Here is a 24,490-nt window from a genome sequence, read left to right as displayed (position 1 = left end):
AAGGCTAGAGTAAGAGCTATTTCATCTCAAAGCCTCAAAACTGTGTCAAATCCCAGCCAGGTAGGCATGAAGAGAGGAGTCCACCAACCTAAAGCAATACCCATGCCAAACCACTCGGTGGTCCTACTGCCTACTTGGTCCAGAGTTTTCTTAGAAAGCTGTTGGCCCTCACTCTGATGCATCACCTGAGATATAATAGAGGATGAAACCATGTAGCCTGCCCCAAGCCTGGGCAGTCCTCAGCTGGAGGATTCTCCCTTCCCTGCCCCAAAGAACCCAACACCAGGATTTTCACCAACATGAGAAGCTAGCTGAGTCACACCAGTGTGACTTAAGCATTTTGCATTTTCCTGCAATAAAAAGCAAACCCCGCTCTCTGTCCTTTTGACACACATCCCAGTGGTCTGATTGGAGTTTGTAAGTGAATTGGATTAATGAAAAAAACATCCAACCAAATGCTGCCCAGACCCAGGACCAGCCGAGTCCTGCCCTGGAAGCTCCCCTCCAGTGTCTGGGGACTTCATCTGAAGCCACCAAGCTGCCTGAGGCCATCCCCGCTTCAGGATCCAATGCTCTGTATATGTTCCTCATCTCCTAACTTGCTTCCATCTGTCTCCACATGGAAAAGCTCATGTGACCTGTAGTATGCTTCTGGAGCTGACCTCTCCTTCCCACCCACTTCTCTCCCTTTGCACCCCATTCCCATCCTGTTTCTTTTTGTTTTGCAGATTCTGTTTTATTTTGACATTGTTTTCACTACCATTTTCACCATTGAAATTGCTCTGAAGGTAAAGCCCTAATCTCTCTCTCCTCTCCCCATCCTCCAGGAGCCAGCACTAGCTCTCTGCTGCTGTCTGTCGCTAACACACACATGCTTCTGTTGGTGCCAACTTCACTCTCAGAGCCACTAATCCAATTCTGCTTATTTTTCAGATCCTAGGCAATGCAGACTATGTCTTCACTAGTATCTTTACATTAGAAATTATCCTTAAGGTAATGCAATCTGAGCAATACACTCTCTGTCGCTTTCTCTGTCTTTGTTCTGTCTGCATGTCTCTTTTCTCCTTTGTTTTCTTCACTCTATTTTTAACTCTCAAGACTGAGATTGGAAGAATTAAAGCCTTTTGCTTTGTGCTATGCCCGAAGAAACCCACCCCCCGTGCTGTGCTTCCTCTCAGCCTGGAAGAAGCAGATGGTTCACAGTGTCAACGCTGATACTGTCCTGTCACCAACTCTGGCACTGTGCCAGTCCACAATGCCCCCCCCTACATACACACACACGCACACACACACAGACACACATGCACACGCACACACATCCCATCTGTGGGCCATTGATGACTGACTGACCCCTGCTTAGAACCCCCTTCCCTCCTCCTGCCCAGAAGAAATGCTGCACAAATTCCAAGAGTTGGGCATGGAAGGCCACTTTGGACAGCCATTGTCGACACCTTCTTCAGTACTAGGGGCAGACACAAGGGCTAGGTTGAAGTTTGGTCTGTGTGATAGTAACCATGGGCCTGAGGAAAGATTTGGAGCCAGCCTTCCAATGAGAGTGTTCAACAGATGACTGTAGATTACGTCTAACTCCTTGGATTCCTGCCAAAGAGCTTTGTTCCGATACCCCTTGCCCTAAGCATGGAAGGGGGAGAATTGTGGTGAAGAGCTAAACACAGGGGAGTGAGAACCAAGAGTTAAAAGAAACTGGAGCACCTAGGTCCCACCCCCAGTCTTGAGAGTGCACAGGCCTGGCCCCACATGCAGCTGGCACCCCCAGGTGCTTGAAGCCCTGACTGAGGAACTGTTACAGACTTACCCCATCTGTGGAGCCCACCCCTGAAAGCATTGGGATGAGAGAGATTGTTTTCTAAATTTTATTTTATTAATTACATTAATTTATAATTAATACTTATATTTATTTTATTATGATTTCTACATTTTTCCAGTATACTTCTGAGCTTCTTCTTTTTTTTTTTTTAAGATTTTATTTATTTATTTATTTGACAGAGAGAGAGATCATAAGTAGGCACAGAGAGAGGGGAAAGCAGGCTTCCTGCTGAGCAGAGAGCCCGATGCGGGGCTTGATTCCAGGACCCTGAGATCATGACCTGAGCTGAAGGCAGAGGCTTAAACCCACTGAGCTACCCAGACGTCCCTATACTTCTGAGCTTCTGAAACAAAGCATCGCCAAGCCACTCCAACTGAGACTCAGGGTGTGAGTTCTGAGACCCAGGAAAAGTGCATTTCAGCACTTCTTCTCTTCTCAGAACAACATGACGGATTTTAACATTACCCCAAACAGAAGGGCTGTAGGCTCTAAAGCATATGCTTCAGCTTGGAGTCTTCTTCCTAGGAGAGTCCAGGCTCCCTCTCCCCCACTTCCTGGGGCCAATGTAAGCCACTGTCCACACTTGACCATGTGCCACAGCCAGCCTGCAGACAGACCCTTCCTTTCCTAATGCAACTCCCAAGTCATGACCCAGCCCTTTAAAGTACATGGCAGTTCTATCCCTTCCAGGTAGGAGTTGAGTGGGTCAGTTTGGGGTGGCTCCCCTGTGACCTTATCCCCAGAAGCCTGAGATGTCCAGACCCCAGTTTCTGTCCCTGGTTCCAGTGATCAAGGGTATTCTTTGGGTTTTCTCTACTACTCAAGGGCAGTGGATCTGACCAGGCCCTGATTCCTGGCATGGGGAGAGGGAGCCAAGAGCTGCCCAGCTACATTAAGATATACTTTGTAAAACCCCTTTCCATGGTGAGCTGAGTTCTCCTGGACTTCAGACTCCAGTAGGCACTTAAATACCAAAATTTCTTTCCCAGGACAAAAAAATCTTCTGAGTCCCACTTCTCAGGACTGCTCCACAGAGCTCACCTTGTAGATTTCAGTGGTGTTATTTTTCCTTCAAGTTGCCGTGAGCCGAAGTGAAAGGTCTTTTTGCCAGGATTGTCACGGCAAGAGCCTTCCCTCCTTTGGCCCTCTCCCTCTTCCATTCCCTTTGGGTCTTAGTATGCTTCTAAATAAACACCCCAGCCCCCACTCTTCTGCCCCACACCTCCTTCCCTGGGCCCCTCTGCCTTGCCCAAAGGCTCAGCTTCATACCATGGCACAGACAACAGTGGCCCCATTATCCAAGGTGCACCTAGTGTCAAAAACAGTTGAAAGACCTGGGGATGTTTGGCCTTAAAAAGAAAGGCTTGTAGGCCATGACGGTTGCCCTGCATACTGCAAATGACTGTCACATAGAGGAAGGAGGAGGTGAACCAAGCCCAGTGAGTACAGTTAACAATATGCATGTAGTAACTAGAAGAGTTGCTTGGGCTGGACAGAAGGGTTTTCCTGTCCTTCCAGCTCAGAGAGTCCATGATCTCATGCCCACACTTTTTCTTCCCTCAGTCTGAAAATAGTCCAACAATAGGCTTTTCCTATGCAATGGCTTAGAACATTTAGGAAGCAGGAACTGAATGGGTGGCCATCAGCTAAACAGGGTAAAGGAAGGACACTTGGCACTGTGCACCTGAACCTGGCCTCTTCCATTGTCTTAAATGCCTAGGATGATTTTCAAATACATGCTCCATTTTTTCAAGGTCCACTTCCCGTTTCTCAAAACCCTGACCACTCTTCCTCTAGCCCTGCCTGGGTTTGTGTCCCCTGTGCATGCGCGTGTGCGCACACACATACACACACACACTCACACTTTCTACAGTGCTGATCTCATTCTAGGCCCCCTGACAGAGAGGATCCCAAAGCAAAGGACAGACATTTGAGCCTTGAGACAGACTGTGAGCCCCACTAGTGCATTTAGTCAGGGAGTGCCCCTCCTGTGGAAGGCTCTGTGTGCTCTGTAATGCCCTCACCATGTCCAAGCCAGGAGTGAAGTGGGGTCAGACTCAGTGCCTTTTCTGAAACTGAAAGTGTGATGGCTGGGAAGGTGCTTGACCTTCTAAAGGCACAGGGTTTCTTTGGTTAAGTGAACTGTAGGAGCCACCCAACTCTAGTCTTTGGGGTCCTCGATCTTCATCAAGAGACAGGACAGCAAGCACCTCCAGATGGTAGACCTTCAGGAGAAATCTCCAACTATATTCCCCTGTATCCTTTTATATAATATACCCACTTCTAGAGACTGTTGCAGAACACAGGTGCCTCAGTCCCCTGTGACCCCCTACAGCAAGAGATAAATGGAAAGAATTAGGTTGCAAGAAGCTATTTTTGCCAATTTCCCCCTGTGTTTGCTTTTGAATTGCTCTGCGGACATGCTGCCCTGGGCATGCTCTTATTCCAAAGAGATAAACTGGACCCCAGATGACCGCGGAGCCGCTCTCAGTCTCTCAGCTACTCTCTCAGGCTCCAAATTTTTCTCTGGCTGATGCTTCATGGCCCCTGGCCTTCCACAACCCTTAATCTGGAAATCTGCTGGCTCATAATTCAAGTCAACAGAATTGGAAAGGTTGTTTGTTGAACGTCTACAGTGGCTTTATACTAAGCTCAGAGAGAGGTAATAATATCCAAGTCCTGTAACAATAATCACCATCCCAGGGGCTCCCGTTTTAGACTTCAAAGGGCCTTCACGTTGTCTTTCTCTGTGTGCCTCACAAAGACAGGGAATAGTATGTCCACTTTGTAGCTGAGGAAACTGGATATCCTTATATAGGAAGAATCCAAAATTCAAATCCAATCTATCTGGCCCCAAGTTCGGTTCTCTATAGTGACAGCTAACACTTACATGAAGCTTAGTATTTGCAGGGTAGTATAAGTATTTTAGCTGTAATAACTCATTTGATGCCTACATATAAAGGAGATATTATCATGACCCTCTTTCTCAGATGAGGACACTGAGACACAGAGAAGTTGAGTAACTTGCTCCAGGCTATACAAATAATAAAATATGACAGGGTTGGGATTCAAACTCAGGTAGCCTGGCTCCAGAGCCTATTCTCGTAAGCATGGTACCACATTGTCTGTCCAAACACACAGTTCTGGCCCCAAAGAACATCAGTCTAGAAGCAAGATAACAGAACCAAGTTTAGAATATGTGGCATAGATCATAAAACACCAATTAAACTTGGGAAGTGGAGGGACGCTAACTGCCAAAGTTATTGATAGAACATCTCACTGGCCACTAGGGTGACCAGCTGTCCCAGTTTGCCTGAGACTGAAGAGTTGCCTGGACAGGACACAGGACTTTCAGTGCTAAACCAGGAAAATCCTGGGAAAACCAGGACAGTTTGTCACCCTACTGGGCATGCCCCACCTTTACCCAGGTGCCTAGTGTCTGAAGCTGGCCCTGTTAATAGACTTTGGAGAGGAGGTTGGGAAGTCTGCATCTAAAGGAAGCCTGGTCTGGGCAGTGTCAGCAAAGGACCCCTCAGGGCCCAAGCCACAGATGTGCAATGTGGAAAAGAGGAGGAAAATGAGAGAGGGATGGCAGTGTCCAACCTGAGAAAGCTCCCAATATAGGATGGAAGAGTCAGGTGTCACCTAGTAGGTGGAAGGACCCATTTAACCTGGGGATTGTTTGGTGTTTGTATAAATGCTTGTAGAACTCTGTCCTTGGTCTATCCTTGGTCCAGCCTCTTCTTCTGCAGTCCTGCCTGCCCCCAGTCCTCTCACTGCTCTTCAGCTTGCTCTGCCCAAGGGATGCTGTGGGAGGAGAGGGAGGTATCAGGGGTTCTCTGGAGCTTGGGCAGGGACCACTCATGCTCATGTTTCTCTGTGCCTCCCTGCAGATGACTGCTTATGGGGCTTTCCTACACAAGGGCTCTTTTTGCCGAAACTACTTCAACATCTTGGACCTGCTGGTGGTCAGCGTGTCCCTCATTTCCTTTGGGATCCAGTGAGTAGGACTCCCTCGGCCCCAGATGGGAGCACACAAGCGGAAATGGGTGTCAGGGAGGGTGACCAAGACTCTGGAGGGCATTCTTGCATGGCCACCGGCTTGACTGTGACAGGAACAGGGTGGTGTCCCTGACTTGTACAACATGATGGCTTTTTGTACACGTCCTTAATGGTGTCACACTTGGGAGTATGTCAATCCAGCAAGAATATGTTTAAATATCTGGATCTTGCCATGACAGGCAGGGCCGGGCCAGTTATAATGAAAGGAGTGTCTCCAGGGCCTTCCTGCCTCACACCCAGTGCCCTTGGCTACCCTCAGCTCCAAGGGCCTGCCATTTCCATCACCAGCTCTGATCTTCCGGTCCACCTTCCCTCTCTCTCTCCCATCAAAGCACCTGATGAGAAGAAATTTGTTGGGGGAAAGAGAAAGAGACAGGGAAATTACCATTTCTCAATCTTGGCTGCGTAGTTGAATCACCTGAGTAGTTTCAGAAAAGAGCTCTTTTTAGCTCTTTTTAGAGCTCTCCAGGTGACTTTAGTGTACAACCAAGTTTGCCAACTTGCTCAGTTAAAAGGATCTGATTACTAGCATCTCCCAAGTTCTCTCTGTGGCTAAAGGTAACCCTGCCCTTCAACCTCAAAGCATTTTTATGTGCACAATCTTCTACGGTCTTCACAAAAATAAATAGATAGATAGATAGATAGATACATACATACATACATGCCTATGAGGAAGGCAGGACAGTGGCTGTTACTGTCATTTCATAGACAGGAAAACTGAGGTTCGGGACATGAGACTTGCCCAAGGTCACAACAAAGGCAGAGGAATGAGGTCCAGGGTCTTCTTTCCCAAGGGTGTTTTCATGGCAAGCTTAAAAAGAATGGATACCAGGGCATACGGAATAAGCCCCTTTCTGTGATCATCTGTTATATTATACCAGCTGTCTTCCTAGGCCTGCAGGTCTAGATTTTAGTCCCAGCATTACCACTAAACTACTATTTAACCTTGAACCAAGAACACCCCCGCCTTTATTCTGTGCTTTCCCCTGCCTGATCTTAAAATCCCTTCCATTCCAATTCAGTGCAAACAGACTCCTTCCCTGAGACACTGGGATAACTAGGAATGCCCTTTGAATCCTTTGGAATAAAAGAGCCATGAACCAGAGAAATCAGATCTTTCTACCAGATACCTCTTGAGCACATTATCCCAACCTCACGTAGAATGAAATCAGCCCTTGCTGAGGTGTCATACATCTTTTAGGTCCCATGGTGGTTATAAGGCTTTCTGAAAGCTTGAGAGGATATCTTAATCAGGGTAGTGTGTGAGGGTTGGGATAGACCCCACCTGGTTTGGGTTGATGAATAACTTCAGAAACCACATAGGCTTCCTGCTGAGAGGCTTGTGGGGAGAATTGCACCATGGTGCCTCATTTCCACTGGGGAAGAACAAAAGCCTGAGGCTCCCAGAAGTCCTGGCCAGGCCCTAGCATCCACCTATGCAAAACCTGCTGTGTAAAATCCATTCCTTCAAGTCCTAAGTGTGCTATGAACTAGTGGGCTTCGTAAATGCATATAACGGGCAATTACCTAGGACACATGTTTGGAGAGAACACCAGAATATCTCCTATGCCCATCAGCTCCAGCCAACAAGGCCTGAAGCTCCTCCATCTATATAGCATTTCTTCAAGTTCAATGATGGCTTCATCAGACATCATAATAAATCTACCACTTACTCAGTTCATATGTGCCAAGCACACTGCTAGATGATGCAGATATGTTTCCTCATTTAATCCCTGCAACAACCCTATGAGGCCCACTTATAGATGAAAAACTAGGGTTCAGAAAAGTTAGGAAATTCATCCTCAGTGAATTGGCTGTTAAGTGGCAGAGCTGGGTTTTCTCTTTTTTTGTCTTAATCTCCCCTGAGTAGCACATTATAGTGCTAATGACTCGTGGTAAATTGCTTTTCATATTATTTACACACCAACAGGAAGTCCCAGGGTCACCAGCAAGTTCTAGGCTCTTCTGGGTGTGAGAGGTGGGAGTAGAGAATGGTCCCAGGATGAAAAAAATCCCCAAAACAGACCTCACACTTTCTCAGGTTGGCCTGCGGTCAGACTGTCAACACAACCCCCACCATATTATTTCCTGCTCCACCAAAACAGGAGCTTACTCCCCTGCCCTGTTTTCCCTCTCCCAGGTCCAGTGCAATCAATGTGGTGAAGATCTTGCGAGTCCTGAGAGTCCTCAGGCCCCTGAGGGCCATCAACAGGGCCAAGGGGCTAAAGGTGAGAAGCATGGGCCTGGGTGGTGAACCAGCAGACCAGTGAGCATCTAATCTACCTGGCTATGGTTGGTGGAAGTTAAGCAAGGGACTGGGGGGTAGGGGTGGGGGATGTACTGGAGGGAGGAGAAATGGCTGGGGCAAGTGGCTGCTGTGTTTGAGCCTGGACTCTCCTGCCTGTACCACAAGTACCACTTCAGGAAGAAAAGAACAAGGACAGGCAGCCATTCAAAATCAGAGCTTCTAAGCAAAACTTTCACAAGGAGAGGCACACACAAACCCAGGGGCTCATATAATAATGAGGTCCCCATATTCTTACCCTTATAAAATGGGCAGCTAGCAGGGCTTTTGTCCCTAGAGCCATCTAGAACCCAACAGGTGACCTTGAGTTCCATTGGATTCCATCATCATGTGAACCTGGGATGGTGCTTTGCCTGTTTGAGTCCAGTTTTCCCTCTTGTGGCAAAGGGCTGCCCATGCAGCCTCCTCAGAAAGGCTCATGGCTGGCTAAAAGAACTCGGGCTGCCAGCACTTCCCGAACCCTGCCTTCTTGTCCCCGCAGCACGTGGTTCAGTGCGTGTTCGTTGCTATCCGGACCATCGGGAACATTGTGATTGTCACCACGCTGCTTCAGTTCATGTTCGCCTGCATCGGTGTGCAGCTTTTCAAGGTAACATCTTGGCTCTGATCTGTGCTCCTGCTTCCTTCCCCTCCTGTCAGTATTGCTGAGAAATAGAGCTGGCAGATACAACCAAAAGAGGCCAGCAGCCTGGGTCAGACTTGGGATGAATGGATCCTCCAAACCCCCTTCTCTCAGCATCCCCCCAGGGGAAAAGGAAAAGACTGGAAGGAGGTGCTCTCCATCAGGCCAAGGACCCCTCACCTTCACAGCGCAGCCTGCCATTGCAGTCCCTGACCTTCCTTCTAGCAAGAAATGGAGAGGGACTCTTATCCTCTGAAACCTCATGTCAGTCATCTGCTTAAAGCCCGCAGTGGTCTGCCCATTATCAACAGCATCAAATTCACTCTTCTCCATCTAGCTTTCAGAACCCTGCATCCATCCAGGTTCCTTTTACTGCATCTGGACAAGACCCCTTGGCTATGGTGAGGCCAGTGCCCATGGTCTCTGCTCTTTCTGCCTTAATCCTCTTATTTTTGCTGTTCTACCATCTGAAACATTCTTCCTGCCCTCTCCCAGCAACCATATAAATTCCCCTGATTTGTTTCCATCTAATTTGTCCCTCCAAACCCTGCTCCACTTCTATCTTCCTCAGGCCAGCTGAAAGTCCAACATTCATGGAGCAGAGTTTCCTCTCTTTTTAAAATTTCTTTGCAGCACTGAGCATCTTTATTTGCTGCCTGCTTTGTATATGCGAGTCATATCTTCCCAATTTGATTCTTACCTCCTTGCACTTTTCATCCCAAGTCCCTAGCACAGTGCTGGGCTATAGAGATGATTGCTAATCATTTTTGATTCATTGATTAATGAACATCTCCAATCACTTTGTTCTTCTGCCTTCCAGGGAAAGCTCTACACCTGCTCAGATAGTTCCAAACAGACTGAGGCAGAATGCAAGTGAGTACAAGTGGGAGGGCAACCAGCATCAAAGCTCATTAACTCGGGGAGGTTGGTGACTTGGCCTGAGAGGAGGGACAGCCCATTCTTTCTGAGATGGCACTGACAGTTGGACTTTAACCCATGGGCAACTTAATCACATTAACATGACATGTAAGATTATCTATTCTTAAAAGTTCTACCCTCTCAATTTCTTCCCAATGGCCAGCATTGTGGGATTTAAGCCTGGCCAGTCTTATCGCACCCAGCAAGTCAGGACTCATCAGTGGGTCAGGTGTGAAGGGAGAAGAGGCCCGAGAATTAACTCTTCCTTCTTTCTCAGGGGTAACTACATCACATACAAAGATGGGGAGGTCGATCACCCTATCATCCAACCCCGCAGCTGGGAGAACAGCAAGTTTGACTTTGACAACGTTCTGGCAGCCATGATGGCCCTCTTTACTGTCTCTACCTTTGAGGGATGGCCAGAGTGAGTATACAAATTGAGGCCTGCCCAACTTGATATTAGAGACCAAGACATTCCCCAAGTTTTATTAATCTACCACACTCCTTCACAGAGGTCATACTTACCTGCATCCTTCCCAAGCAATGAGGGTTTTTTTCTAGAACAATCTGCATACCATGGTCACTGCTGAAACATAGACTCCTCCTTTTCTAGAAGATGTCAGCATTTCAGAAATTCCAAACAAAAAGAAGTTTTGTTTAGTACCCGGTCCCCACGTCAGAGTGAGCCACAATGATAGGGGTCTTTGTCATGACTCTCATGATATCTAGGAGTGGGCTGAGTTTCTCCAGGTATGAGTCCCTGGATTACCACAGGATTCAAGACTACTACTCCCAACATGCACTCAATGTGGACAGAGATGGCAGAGGTATCTCTTTTTTAGACTCTACCCCAGTGTCCTTAGAAAAAGTCTTGCCTATAATTACCGTGAGAAGTACGAAAGGGACAGAAGTCTGAGGACAAATTCCTCATAGACATAATGCCTAGATCAGCCTGGTTGGTCTTTTACAATGCATCACATTTACCAGGCTGTTTCATATATCTTGTATGGACCCCTGCTTCTCCCTACCCCCACCTGTGTATTCCAGGAAAATTACTGTTGAAAAGTTAAAAAATTCTAAATATTCCTAAGTCAGTAATAACACATGGATCTGAGTTGAGAGTCACCATTCTTATGTGGTAAAAAATATAGATAATAGCTAAAGAATAGCTGAGTACTGGGCAGAGTAACAAGGGAAAGAGAGGGGATAATCCCTGTCCATGAAGAAGAACAGGCATAATGGGCACGTAGTCCAGGCCCAGATGAATGGCAGACACATGTAAACGATCTAAGTATGAATTCAAACCATTGTTGATGATCTGAATAAGCCTGGGTCATTTTTTACCTAGTATTTTTTATCAAAATGGATGTTTGCTCTCAAATAGATTTATTTTATGTTCACTGTAACATCCTCTGAGTCTATGCTAGTTTGCAAAGCTGTTTCAATATTTACTTATATTTTTAGTATTTGAAATCAATGTCCATGACTCATTTTACATTGAAATAATTCTTGACGGTTTCAAAACCCCCTCATATACATTATACCAACCACCCTACCAGGTAGGAAAGTCAGGCTTATTGTCTTCATTGTACAGATAAAGAATCTGAGGCTCAAAGGGATTAAGTTATTTGCCCATGGTCTCACACCAGTAAGTGACAGAGCTGGGACTTGAATCCAGATCTTCTGACTCCCATCCTAGAGCTGTTTCCAGCACCCTTGATCCAAGGGTCCATAGGAGCAGTGGTGCCATCATTCCACAGATGTAACATTGCTTCTCCGCTTCCCTTTGGGGCCTGTCTCCTTCTGCAGGCTGCTGTACCGCTCCATCGACTCCCACACAGAAGACAAGGGCCCCATCTACAACTACCGTGTGGAGATCTCCATCTTTTTCATCATCTACATCATCATCATTGCCTTCTTCATGATGAACATCTTCGTGGGTTTCGTCATCGTCACCTTCCAGGAGCAGGGGGAGCAGGAATACAAGAACTGTGAGCTGGACAAGAACCAGGTAGCTTCCTAGGAAGGAGAGGAACAGGTGTCAGGGCAGCGGGGGGGGCAGGGCTACTTGAGGAACGACAGCAGTTGGCAGCTTGTGGCCCACCCAGAAGAGAGGCTGGAGTCAGGAGAGCGATCCATGCAGACACTAAGATTATGCATCTGCTCCTCAATAAGGAAGCCGTCCTCTGGAAGGACCTGGACAAAAGAAATGCAAATCCTGGATCTGGCGAGTGCATTCAGCCAACAAATATTGGTTAGACATCTACTTAAGGAGACTCTCTGATAGATTCTGTGGGAACAAAACCTCATGTCTCAGGAATTTTCAAGTCAGAAAGTGCCCACGTAGGTTGGCACTTTGATCATGAAGAAAGAAACTAGAGCAATGAGGGCATGATGATTTCAGGGGTGGGGGAGAGAGGGACAGTAGAAAACTACGAGGAAATTGTTTCTTAAATAAAACACAGAGGCCTGTGCATGAGGTGGGGGCAAGAAAGAGGCTTAAGTAGGAACAATATGGGAATGCCAGTACTGTAAGGTATTTTGTTGGCCTATGAGGAAGAGCTGGCAACTCCGTCAGTGAGGAATGAAGCTGTAGCATGTGATCACAGAGGCCACTTCTCCAACTCAGCTCCCTGATAGGGAAAGTCAGGTGGATCTGTATCCCTGTCCATGAGTGACTTAAGGTCTTATATGGGAAGGTACATGGCACAAGACACTCAGCTCTCCTCCAGTTATGCCAGCTGGACCCCTCATGGGTTTTTATGTCAACCTCTTGGGTTTAGACTCACCATTCTGGCTGCTGAATGGCCTTTGGATTAGAAATAAAATGGGAAAGCAGGAGGCCAATTGGAAAGTGTAGATGAGAGATGGTTAGACCTTGATGTACTATCAGGTTAGTGATAGTGGAGGTGGACAGGATAAAGGACATTAAATTGCTCAGGCCTAGAGATTGGGTGCAGAGGCTGAGAGTAAGTGAAGAGGCTGGGGTGACTCCCAAGTTTCTGATACAGGAATCTGGGCCTGGTACAGAGAAAATGAACCAGATATGTGTTAGAGTCCCAGGAATTTAGCTAGCCCAAGCTCTGATTCCCTATCCTTGAACTATATCTTCTGATCTTGTGGATATGGGTAAATAAGGAAGACCAACTTAGTACAGGAAGGAGAAGTTGAGAGATGCTCCAAGGAGAGTCCGAGGCATAGGAAATAATCAATGGGAAGACCACCTCTCTGTCATTCAGTAAGTATTTATCAAAGGCCAACTAAGTGTCAGCAGTATACCAGTCATTACCAAGTTGGAAAAAAGAGACACAAGCTCCTTGATAAAATCTTGGTAAGGAAACTGACTAGAGGCAATGCTTTCCTTGATCAAGGGAATGATCTAAGAAAAACAGTTCAAATAACATCTTAAAGCTGTAAATGAGCTAGATAAGTAGATTTTTTCTCTGATGCCCAAGGTGTATAGTTTCATCCACACCCTACCTCCTCTGCCATCTCCCTACACATCATCCAGGTTACTAACCCCCTCTCTCAATTCCCACCCCACCACTCCTGCTGCCTTGCTCCCAGCGACAATGCGTGGAATATGCCCTCAAGGCCCGGCCCCTGCGGAGGTATATCCCCAAGAACCAGCACCAGTACAAAGTGTGGTACGTGGTCAACTCCACCTACTTTGAATACCTGATGTTCGTCCTCATCCTTCTCAACACCATCTGCTTGGCCATGCAGGTCAGTCCTAGGGGGACCCTGGATCCATGACAGCTGTAGGAGGGAGGTTGCTAGGGGAGGAGATGAAGTATAAAAGAGCTGCATGGCTGTCTCCAGTGTGTCACCTTCATGTTGGCCAAGAGAGGCAGAAAGAGCAGAACTGCCCTCTTTTCTCAGATGGAGAAGGACAAGTGTCCCTTCTCAAAAATGAGCTCTTCTCTGAGACTTTATAAGAGAAGGTCTTAATTAATCCAGAGAGGCCTGGGTTAATAAAATGTTAACAGTGAAGGAAATGGAGAAGAGAGGGAGAGCCTGAAGAGGCATGGGTATAGAGATTGATTCTGTGTCCACCTGTTTTCAGGGACATCAACTTGTGCTTGAGCTCTCTTAGGAACCAGAAGTCTCCATAAGTTGTCATAACCAGTCAAAGCAGAAACACAGAACTCTGCCAACCCGTGTTTTCAGAGCTAGCAGAGAAGGGTATTTGCAGGATTTCCTGAGTCCACCTGGATGCCCACAGAGATGTGAATGGCCTTCCAGGGCTTGGTTCAAGGAAGATCTCTTTTGAGAGGAGGGTGGTAAGGAGTAGGGGTGTCCCTTCCTCATTTTCACAGTCCTTCCCCTCCCCTCAGCACTATGGCCAGAGCTGCCTCTTCAAAATTGCCATGAACATCCTCAACATGCTCTTCACTGGCCTCTTCACCGTGGAGATGATTCTGAAGCTCATTGCCTTCAAACCCAAGGTAGGCCTCTGAAAAAGGTGTCTGGTCTACAGGCTGGAGGGATGGACAAGGGGGAGTGCCAGTACTGAAAGAAGGAGAGTGAGAGGCAGAAATAATCAGTGAAAGACCCCACCTTCTTGAAAGATAAATGGTACACAATTCCTAAACCTACCAGAAGTTGCACCAGAACAACCACTTGAGATAGTCTCCACTCTAGTCTGTGGCTGGGAAATATGGGAAACAGATTCCTCCCTGTGATGGTTCTCTTCTTCCAATGAGACAGATGTTGGTCCTTCTCCTCTTTTCCATCCTGTCTCCACCCTCATCCCCCAGCATATAATCTAAAAGAAATTTTGCCCACAGATTGGCAAACCAAACCTCTTCACAACAAGCCCCCCTCCCCAAATTCACTCAGGCTGCTGCTGTACTGTCCTCTCTCTTCATTGGCCACAGACCATCCTCACTGTGAAAAGCTCAGTCAGGTCTTCATTTGCTCAGGGCTCAGTTTTCCAGCCTATGCGGTCCTCCTGTTCAGAAGTTAATTTATTGTTCTCTTGCCCTTTCCGGTACAGGAAGGGCAAATGTCTGTGGCTTGCTACTTGTGAGTAACTTCTAAAAGAAAGGAAAAAAAAAAAAGGCTGGCAGAAAGATTAGAACCATTGGCTGAATGAGGCAGGGTAGGGAAGGTTGGATTGCCTGTGCTTTGGATTCTCTGTGCCCTCTCTAACCTGCCCTACCCCCATTCTCCTGGATAATGGAGGAGTGGACTGACTTGAGCATCACCCTGCATCTTCCACCTCTGAAAACAGGTCAGAATCATTGGCATCCATGGCCTAGGATTCACAACACAGGCAGCTGCTCTTGAGGGAGAATATAGCTGCAGCTCCTTTTGGGGAGTGATGAGAAGTAAAGAGTTGGTTCTAAGAGAATTATATAGCTACAGACTTGAGGAAACCTCTCTAGCTTTTTGAGCCTCCTCTCCCCCTCCTTTACTACACACAGATTCAACACAGATCAACAGGAGACAAAAAGGAAGTGTCTTTGTCCATATACTCCATTTTCATTCAAATTCTTACTTGTCCTGGGGTTAATTGGGACAGGGGGAGTGCTCCTTGGCTGTTGGACCCATATTCATTTAACAAGATGTCTATCCTTTTCTTTGAATTAAAATTCAACTAACATTTCTGAATAACTTACCATGTGATACACATACCTCATTGCACATAATCCTCAAAACACCCTCATAACACAGGTTTTAGCTTCCTCATGTTAGGGAAGAGGGAAGTGAATCTCAGAGCAATTAAGTGTAATATTAATTACACCATTATTAAGTGGCAGAACTGGGAATAGAATCTGACTTTATAGTCAATATAATTTCCACCATGCCAAGCTGTCAGCAAGCATCTTCCATGTCAAGTGTACTGCTGGGTGCTTTTCAGAAAGAGGGAAACAACCTGTGAGGGACTTCAAGATAAAACAGACAATATCGTTACAATGCCGATTCCTTCTCTTAAAGAATGCCTGGGGATCTTGGCTAATTTTCAGAGAATAAGACTCCTAGTAAAAGTCATTTGGTGATAATAATGGTGTTTTCTACCTCCTCCAGGGCACTAAATATACTTTTTACACTTTCCCTTCCAAACCCAGTCCCATTCAGGGGCATAAATTTTGTCCTGACCTGAAGAAGACCACTAAATCCCCTAGTCACCTTCCATAGGGCCCATGGGATCTTTGCTTACCTCTGGTCCTGTTCTAGGCCCCGTGGCCCAGCAGTACTGACAGGTTCACAGCCCACAGCAACACGAGCGGTGAGGCTGGGAATGCAAGATCATTGCCAAGTTGAGGTTCAGTCGCAGATGACAGCTTCTAGTAGGGAAACTGGCATCACTTTCACCTAGTTTCATGAGACATATGGTTTAAATATTTCAAAGCCTTGAGTCATTCCACAGTTGACTCAGATGTGTCTCTGATGATGTCTGATGTCTGCAGAGTCCTGCAGTGGACTTTGTGAATTATTCCTCATGACTACAGAAGACATATTAGGCAGACCTGGCCTAAGAAGCAAATAAAATTGATCCTTATAGGGGCCTCAGCCTGAAAAACCCCCTTACCTAAGTCCTGCAGATCAAGGAGTAAGCCATTTCCTAGGAATTAGCTAGCTGTGGTGGTCTAAACCATAAAGTGACTCCCAGCTTCCTCAATCCCTAGTTTTCTGTTATGATAGGATGGAGTAAAATAAGAAAGACTTTTCCCAAAAAAGTAAGAGAACCATCCTGGGGCTGTTTTCATTTCACACATGCCAGGGTCAATCTGTGGTGTAAAAAGAAAGGAAAATGGATAATTTCTGTGAATATCTCTTAAAAGACTTCCTGGCAACAGAGGAGTTAGGGTCACTGGACCTGTATAGCCAAAGAGGGTTGACCGGTTGGGACTTGAGGAGAACGGGGTGCCCAGGTTTCACATTAAGCTATGTTCTTCATTTAGGGAATGGACTCCAGGAAAAACATCTTCCAACATTTCAGGCAGAAAATCAAACCAGAAATGACTTGAAGTCCTGGTAGAACTATCTGGCTGGGTGTGGCCCAAGCACTAGTGACTTCTGAAATATAGAACAGCTTTCATATCTCACCATTAACTGAGATTCTGTTCAGCACCTTTTATTCACTGGCATGATTCTATATACATGCAATGAATCAGCCTGCACTTGTCAGCATTAGTTGTTAAAGGACAGTTAGGCAGCAAAGATGCAGAAGGCAGGAAGTTCTTAGTGCTGGACTTTTCTTCTCTATCCTTTCAGTCTCTGTGATTGGTTGGTTGGTCGGTCAGTTGGCTGGTCACTTTGTACCTTGTTTCATTCTTTCATTGTGTTCATAGTGATTAATGTTGCCAAGTTCTTCATTTCTGTTCTCCTCACCACACCTTGGAAAATGAATTTACTCAAGTAAATCCCTGCCTTAAATCCAACTGCCCTACTCCTTAAGTTGATGCTCTATTCCAAACACACCAAAAATTATGGGTAAGAATAAACCAGTTTAGGGGGCACCTGGGTGGCTCAGTGGATTAAAACCTCTGCCTTCGGCTCAGGTCATGATCTCAGGGTCCTGAGATCGAGCCCCGCATCAGGCTCTCTGCTCAGCAGGGAGCCTGCTTCCTCCTCTCTCTCTGCCTACTTGTGATCTCTCTCTGTCAAATAAATACATAAAATCTTAAAAAAAAAAAAAAAAGAATAAACCAGTTTAGTGCAATTCAGTCCCCCACTAAAACATCAGGGATCTATGGGGATGTCTGAAGAGAATGCAGTAGATAGTAGTACTATTGATTTTAACACCTATAGCAAGCCAGAGGAGATCCCTCCCCTAGAGTAGGAGACACTGAATGGTATCTGGGTCCTACATGATTGTGTTGGTCAGCATGGGAAAGTCCTGGTGAGAATTGTCTGGAGGTAACTAGATACCTGGGTTGTTTTCCTATAGGGAATTGGAATGCATCAGCAAAGATGAAAAAAATTTAAGATATACTTTATGACAAGCACTGAAAAAATATGTAATGCCTAGGAATAAATCTAACAAAAAATGTCATCTCTACAGAGAAAACTATAAAATTTCATAGAAAGGAACTAAAGAAAACTAAGTAAGTTGAGAAATATATTCTGTTCATGAATTGGAAACTCAATATACAAACATGTCATTTCTTTCCAAACCAATCCATAGATTCTGTATAATCCCAGTGAAAGCTCCAGATTGGACTTTACCCAAGGTGAAAATGGCAGGGGAAAGGGAAGCCACCACGACACCCTGTCTGGCTTGACAGGCTGACCCTGGGTGGTCCCACGGCTTCAGCCCACTTGGGCAGCTGTGACATCACCATGGAGAGAAGGGCAAGAACCTGGTTTCAGAAGCAGGGCCAGGCACAGACACTCCACTGCTAACTACAGGTCTTAGTAACAGAAGGGCTGATAATGTCACTTTGTTGCCTGGGATTTGCTGCTGACAATGACTCAGCAAGAACAATGAGGAGAGGAGGAGGGAGAGGAGGGGCTCCAGGCTTGTCCTCCTCAAGTCCATTTGCCAGGAAGGTAGGAGGCCCTCCCAGTGAAAGGGTCCTGACTCCTCTGCTCCCTAGAAACTTTCGCATGGGTCATGGAGGGATGAAGAAGCAGGTCTGCTGTTGTAGAGAGGTATCTCTTGCCCCGTGGCTGCTGTCCACTCCGTATCTCCCTGAGGGGATGACCCTGGAGGGAATTTGGCCCTGGCAGCTCCCTGTGATCAAACCCTTGGCCTCCCCTTTCAGCTTTTCCCAGCCTGAGAATAGTCCAGAAAGATGAACAGAACCAAAGTAAAATCACTCATTGACCTTTCTGGCACCCCAGGCTTCTGGAATAAAAGCAGCTGAAGCCTTGGGACTTACTTTTATCTTGCAGGACAAATTAGGGCCCAAGGGCATTTCAAACCTAAGGGATGAAATGAAGCCTCTGGACCAGCTCTGTCTAACAGAACTTCCTGCAATGTTCCATACACACTGTCTACAATACAGTCACTCGAAATGTGGTAGTACAGCCAAGGATTGGTTTTTCAAATATATTTAATTAATTTAAAATTATATAGCCGAATGTGGCCGCAGCTGCGCTATTGGGCAACACAGCCCTAGACACTGGTTCTTTCCCATAATTTTCCCATAATATTCCCAGCTTCTGCTGTCCTCTGTCTGTCTTGGTTTCTTCAGCCCAGCTGCTCTGGCTTCATGAAGCCAGATGGTTTACCTCACCCTCCCTATTCTCTCTCCAGCTGTTAATTTTCTGCCAGAAATTGACTCATCATGGTGGAAGTCCTCTTGACAGGGTAAGACAGTCTCTTGCTCTGGGATCCCACACTATGGATTTTCTCCTGATTTGGCCAGCCCTTGCTGTCATCCCTGGACTTCCTCAGTCCTTGTCAGCTGCAGGTGCTAGGCTCTTTCCTTATGGATCCTGTCCCACCTGGGTTCTGAGCTCAGGAAGGCCCTACAGAAGGCGGAGAAAGTGCTCTGGCAGGTGCTATCTGGTATTAGTCTGCTGCTGGGAGTCGAATATAAGGTGTGTCCCTGGTGATCCCTGGGGCACCCAGCTACGCTTTTTCCCAGTCCACTGGGCTCCAGCCTAAGTTTCCTGATGGTGTTTTAGTGCCCCAGTGAAACTGAAATCTGACAGCCCTAAACCCCTCCCTGGTTCTTTCACATCCCAGTTGCTGGATAGAGACTTGCTGCCCTCCCTAGCTGGGCCCTGCCTGGCCTCCTCACCCTGCCGCTGGTTTCTACTGCTACACTCCTTGTATCTGTGTGGGGCTGTTGTGACTCCTGTCCCCTGCCCCCGACATGGAGAACTTGGCCAACATTTCATAGTGTGAGCTGACAGTGGGACAGTAATTCAGCGGTCATCATAGTGTCTCTGCTCTGGGGGCATTTTTGTAACCTCTGATTCCTTTCCGGAAAGAGGACATGAGGGCAGGGAAGCCTTGACTGCTTCTTGGAGGGTAGAGAAGCAGAAAAAGGGTGAGGCTGGAGGCAATGGCTGACATTGACAAAGAATGGAGCTCCTGCTTTCCTCAGTCTGTTGTCCCGAGGAGTCCCTCAATGGCCCTATGCACACTTTGCTTGGCTTGGAGCAAGGGATGAGTCATAAATAGAAGTAAGACTGGTTAATGAGATGCTCTGATAATCAGAGCTGTTTAGGACCACGGAGGTCAAATGCTTGTCAGGCATCTCCCCATTGCCCAGGCCTGGGCACGGCCTTACTGTGGTCCCACCTGCGCAAGCGGCCACTAGGCTGTGAGAAGGAAGGGGCAGGAGGTTCTCCGGCAGGAGATTCTCCAGTGGCCCTCTTCCTGACCAGCACTGTGCAGGGCCTGAGCCAGAGTCAGCACGCTCTGCATCTTGCAAATATACAAGCCTGAGAGAGGGTACTGCTAACCTTGGACTTCCCACGCACAAAGGTGGCCTTCCTCTTACTGCCAATGGTGACTGTACGGTGCAAGGGATCCCATGGCCTCCAGTGGTCCCCAGAACAATCTTGTCTCTGCATATTCTGTTGTTCTTACTAGTGAGTCTTCTCCTGGGAAGGGTTGTGAACCCTGACACGGGTGACCACAGGCCCTGCCAAGATGAGGAGTGTTTGGGAGATATCCTAAGGGCATGACCAAGATGGAGCTAATTTCTTTTCACTGGGCTTGTTGCAGAGGGGATAGACGCAGGCTAGGTTAGGGTTCTAGGTTCACATATGGACAGGCAGAGGGAAAGCTGGAATGGGGAAGTGGATGGCTGGGAAGTATTCAGTGAGGACACTTGCAAACAGACTCTGAAGTCCAATTTCTCAATCTACTCTGGCAGTATCCATGCCTAGAAGTTTCTTTCCTTAAAGATCCAGCAGCTAGGGATGCCTGGGTGGCTTAGTCAGTTAAGCACATCTGCCTTTGGCTCAGATCATGATCCCAAGTCCTGGGATAAAGTCCTGCATCGGGCCCCTTGATCAGTGAGGAGTCTATTTCTCCCTCTGCCTGCTGCTCCCTCTGCCCCTCTCCACTGCTTGTGCATGTTCTCTCTCTCTCTTGCTCTCTGTCTGACCAAAAAAAAAAAAAAAAAAAAAATCCAGCTTCTTGTTTCCCTTTGGCAAATAGCTTTCCACATACTGCCTGAAGACATCCTAAGTCTCCCCACTGAGCAAAGAGCTTGATGCAGGACTCGATCCCAGGACCCCAGGATCATGACCTGAATCCGAAGATAGACACCTAACCGACTGAGCCACCCAGGTGCCCCTACACTAGATTTTCTCCATTCACTACCTCAATCAGTCTGTGAGGGAAGCATGATGGTGTTTAGGAAACGGAAGGTGAGAGAAAAGCTAAGTCATGTGTCCAAGATGGCAGAGCTAGGTTTTGGTTGTTGTTTGGGAGGATCTTAATGCAGGTGTAGGTGATTCCAAGCTCTCTCCACTATCCCCTCATTGACACAACAAATATGAACAAGCTGAGGTGTTGTTGTGTACCTAGCGGGTCCTCAGCAAGTGTTCACGTTCTTCCTTAGAAGCAAATCAGAGACAAAATGAAAGCAAGCCTTTCTCAAGGAACAAGTCTCTATAAACTGACACAGTCTCTCCGTTCCCGTGTCCTTCCGCCTCCTCTGAGGCCCTTTAACTCCCTTTCCCCCTCACTCACCCATTCTGTCCTTGGCTCCTTGTTTCCCTGCATTGGTCTGGACCTTCTGGATTTCCCTTCCAAGCCCGAAGTGCCAGGTGCTTTCAGGAGAGGAGACAGTCATCTGATAGGTGACTACAGCTGAGAGCCTGCATATTAATGTGTGTGCATACACGCTTACACACGCACAGACAGATGCATTTGAAATGGGAAGACTTGCAAGACGTGGAGACAAAAATTAGATCGCCAAATTCCTGGAAGGCAGGAACAGTTTCACAGGCATGTCTGTGTCCCCTGAGAGGCATTCGGTGAAAATTTAATGCATGCATGCCAGCATGCATGATGGAAATTATGAAACTGGAAAACAAGGAAAAGAGAGTCCGAATAGTCATATCAGAAAACACCATTAAGATCATTGATCTTCCCTCAATGAGGAAATCTCTAAGCCTTCCTCCTTTTTGCCGTAAGAGATTTCTTCAGGCAGCTATGCTGGGAATCCTTCTTTACATTGTACTGAAAGGTGCCCAGATGTAATTTCTACAGTAGTACTGCTTTTTCCATCTTTTTTTCCTATAAATGTTTGTTGAGCACCTCGGTGATGATGTCGAGACATTATACCATATCGCAGGGCTCACAGGGTAATGTAGAGACAAAGGGGTTACGGAACAGGGCAAGTGCTGTGCTGGGGGAGATGGGCCACCACAGGGACAGCATGACTGGGTGAGAGAGACACCTGTTTCAGATAAGGTAGTCAGGAAGTTACCTAGTAAACTGAGGCCCAGAGGTTGAATGGAGCTGGAAGAGCCTTTCAGGCCCAAGGGAGAGCAAAGGACCTGAGGCAGGGGCAAGTTTAGCTTATTTTGGAAACTGAGAGCAGTGAGCAAGAGGAGGGTTCAGAAGACACAGGCCCTTGGGAACCTGGAAGGGGTGTGGCTTTACGCCGACAGCCCTCAGAATCTACACCACACAGAGCAGGGCCTCAGGCGGGAAATTATAGCATCAGATTCATGTTTTTGAACCAGCACACCAATGGCCTCAAGAAGAAGACATACTGGTACAGGCCAAGAGCGGAAGCAGTTAGGAGTCTGCTCCTGGACATGAGGTGACAGCCACAGAGGACACGTGGAGGTGGGCAGGTTCGCAACATCATCCAATGGTGAAGACGGTGTGGAAAAGGAGTCAGGGATGGTCAGGATAGTCTTTTAGCAAGACTCCCTCTTACCCACCTTCATATCCCTCCAGATGCTAACACAGCAGCACTGGTGCCTCTCAGGTACTCTGGAAATGTCACCTGAATAAGAGCAAACCACAGACAGCATCCCCTGGGGAAATGGAGGAACACTGTTTCCTTCCCCAGAGAAATGACTCCAGCCTCTCTACCAGCTTTAACATCCTATGAGGAAACCCCCTTCATTCCTCACCCTCCCCAGGTCAGCCCCAAGAACTTGCTGGAGAGGGAAGCAGAAATGGAAAGCGAAGGGAGTGGCTGCTGATGGCTGCCATCTGGAGTGGCGATCGGCAGGACACAGCCACCTAAACTAGGGAGCTCCTGCCTTCAGTGTAATTAGACAGGTTTCTTTTGTGCAGGACCCAGAGCTAGTCATGCCTGATGCCCTCTGAGATGGCCCTGAATAAAGGCTGGGAGATTCGACCCTTGCAGCTTTTTTAGAGGACTGAAGCCTTGTCTTGTCTCACTGAAGAGCCAATTACCATCTCCCAGCACTAGCAGCCCACAAAACATGGCTTTGGAAATCTAGAGAGGCCCCACATAGACCCAGGACGACAGGGCTGGCATGGAGGGGAGAGTGGGCAGGGTGCAGCCATGGATGTGCGAGGTCCTGCGGTGCCTGGGGCAGGGCCACCCACAGGAGACCTGGCCTGTGGGTGCTGGGAGTGAGGAAACCCCATGGGCAGGTCCTGTTCAGGGGCCTGTTAAAGGTCAAGGTTCAAATTAAACTAGAAGTATGAATGGCTCTTAGATTGAATGACTTTCTATTTCCACACCAACCTGGAAAATTCAGCTTTAAAAAACCCCAAGAGCAAGCAATAGTTCCTTTTAAGAGTTCTATAGAAACTTAGACATCCTTTTAGGCTAGTGGGCTTTGATCCTTATAGAACCAAAGTTCCCTTTGTGTAACAAATACTCTGTAATATCACCTTAATTTTCCTTTAAGAAAATCAGAGGAAACTTAAAGCTTTATGCATATAAGATTCACATCTATACACACAATGTCATATTTTTAAATATTATATATAAATGTAATATAATGCTTATATATATATTTTTTTTTTACACAGGGTATGTGTGTATATTTCTATGTATATAAAATCTCTGAATTTTAATGTAATGGGAAAGTCTGTAGTTAGTAGAAGAATTAATCACACATAAAAAATAGAGGTTAATGAAACAATGAAAGAGCAAGATTATGAGACCTTGGAATAAAAACTTAAGTTATAACCGCCAGGCCTTATTTGCTTGTGGCACCCTGCATGTCCCCCAAAAGTCATACAGGACACGCCACACGCCACAGTGCATTGGGCAGAACTGTCCCATGCCTACCATGAAATTTAGCATCCTTGGCCCACCCATGCATTACTAAATGCCAGTTTTGCCCACCCTGAATCTTAGCGGTGCCCCCGAAGGTTCCCGAACACCCCCCAGAGGGCAGTGCATGCCCCAGAGTGAGAACCAATTCTTGGGCTAAAGTAGGACTTCATTCAACCTCTTATTTATTTCTTGAAACATTTGAAATCTGTTTATCCAAATTATTAAGAAACCAGTGTCTCCCATCAGCAGGGGAACCCCTCAACCCAGAAAATCACCACATATGTACGTTTCATTCAAAGGAATAGAAAGGGAAGGAGAAGGAAGAAGGCGGTGACATGTAACACCACACCCCCCAGCCCCACCTCCTGGCTGCCAGCGGCAGCAGAGTCAAGAGGCACCTGCTGTGTGGGGTGTAGCTCCTGCCTGCTGCTTAGCAGTCTGATTGGTGAGTTGGCATTACCCTGATTATTATTTATTTGTGGAATGTCCACGGGGTACCTGATGCCGAACAGTGCACGCAGACTGGCACAAATGGGCTTTGTCAGGGAGGGGCCTCCCCACCGTGGCTCTCATACCCAGGGATTTGCATATTGCTGCAACATTGTGACAGGTTTCTT

General features: G+C 47.0%; 1 protein-coding gene across 42 annotated transcripts in view; it reads left to right on the top strand.

Annotated features, from left to right (window-relative positions):
• CACNA1C (calcium voltage-gated channel subunit alpha1 C) overlaps window positions 1-24,490 on the top strand; it is a 744,856-nt gene that overhangs the window by 636,705 nt on the left and 83,661 nt on the right. For 29 of the 42 annotated variants that reach the window (XM_059184359.1, XM_059184357.1, XM_059184358.1 and 26 more), the window contains 9 exons: window positions 729-788; window positions 5,722-5,828; window positions 8,031-8,118; window positions 8,677-8,784; window positions 9,638-9,690; window positions 10,013-10,159; window positions 11,545-11,746; window positions 13,303-13,461; window positions 14,073-14,183. In XM_059184359.1, coding sequence (XP_059040342.1) covers window positions 729-788; window positions 5,722-5,828; window positions 8,031-8,118; window positions 8,677-8,784; window positions 9,638-9,690; window positions 10,013-10,159; window positions 11,545-11,746; window positions 13,303-13,461; window positions 14,073-14,183 — 1,035 coding nt within the window. Of the gene's footprint in view, window positions 1-728; window positions 789-933; window positions 994-5,721; window positions 5,829-8,030; window positions 8,119-8,676; window positions 8,785-9,637; window positions 9,691-10,012; window positions 10,160-11,544; window positions 11,747-13,302; window positions 13,462-14,072; window positions 14,184-24,490 lie in introns of all 42 variants that reach the window. The other 13 variants (XM_059184363.1, XM_059184367.1, XM_059184378.1 and 10 more) reach the window with 1 other exon arrangement.

This window comes from Mustela lutreola, chromosome 8 (assembly GCF_030435805.1).
Source record: "Mustela lutreola isolate mMusLut2 chromosome 8, mMusLut2.pri, whole genome shotgun sequence".
Classification (NCBI taxonomy): domain Eukaryota; kingdom Metazoa; phylum Chordata; class Mammalia; order Carnivora; family Mustelidae; genus Mustela; species Mustela lutreola.
The sequence above is the reverse complement of the archived record's forward strand: the minus strand, read 5'-3'. Positions and strand labels throughout refer to the sequence as shown.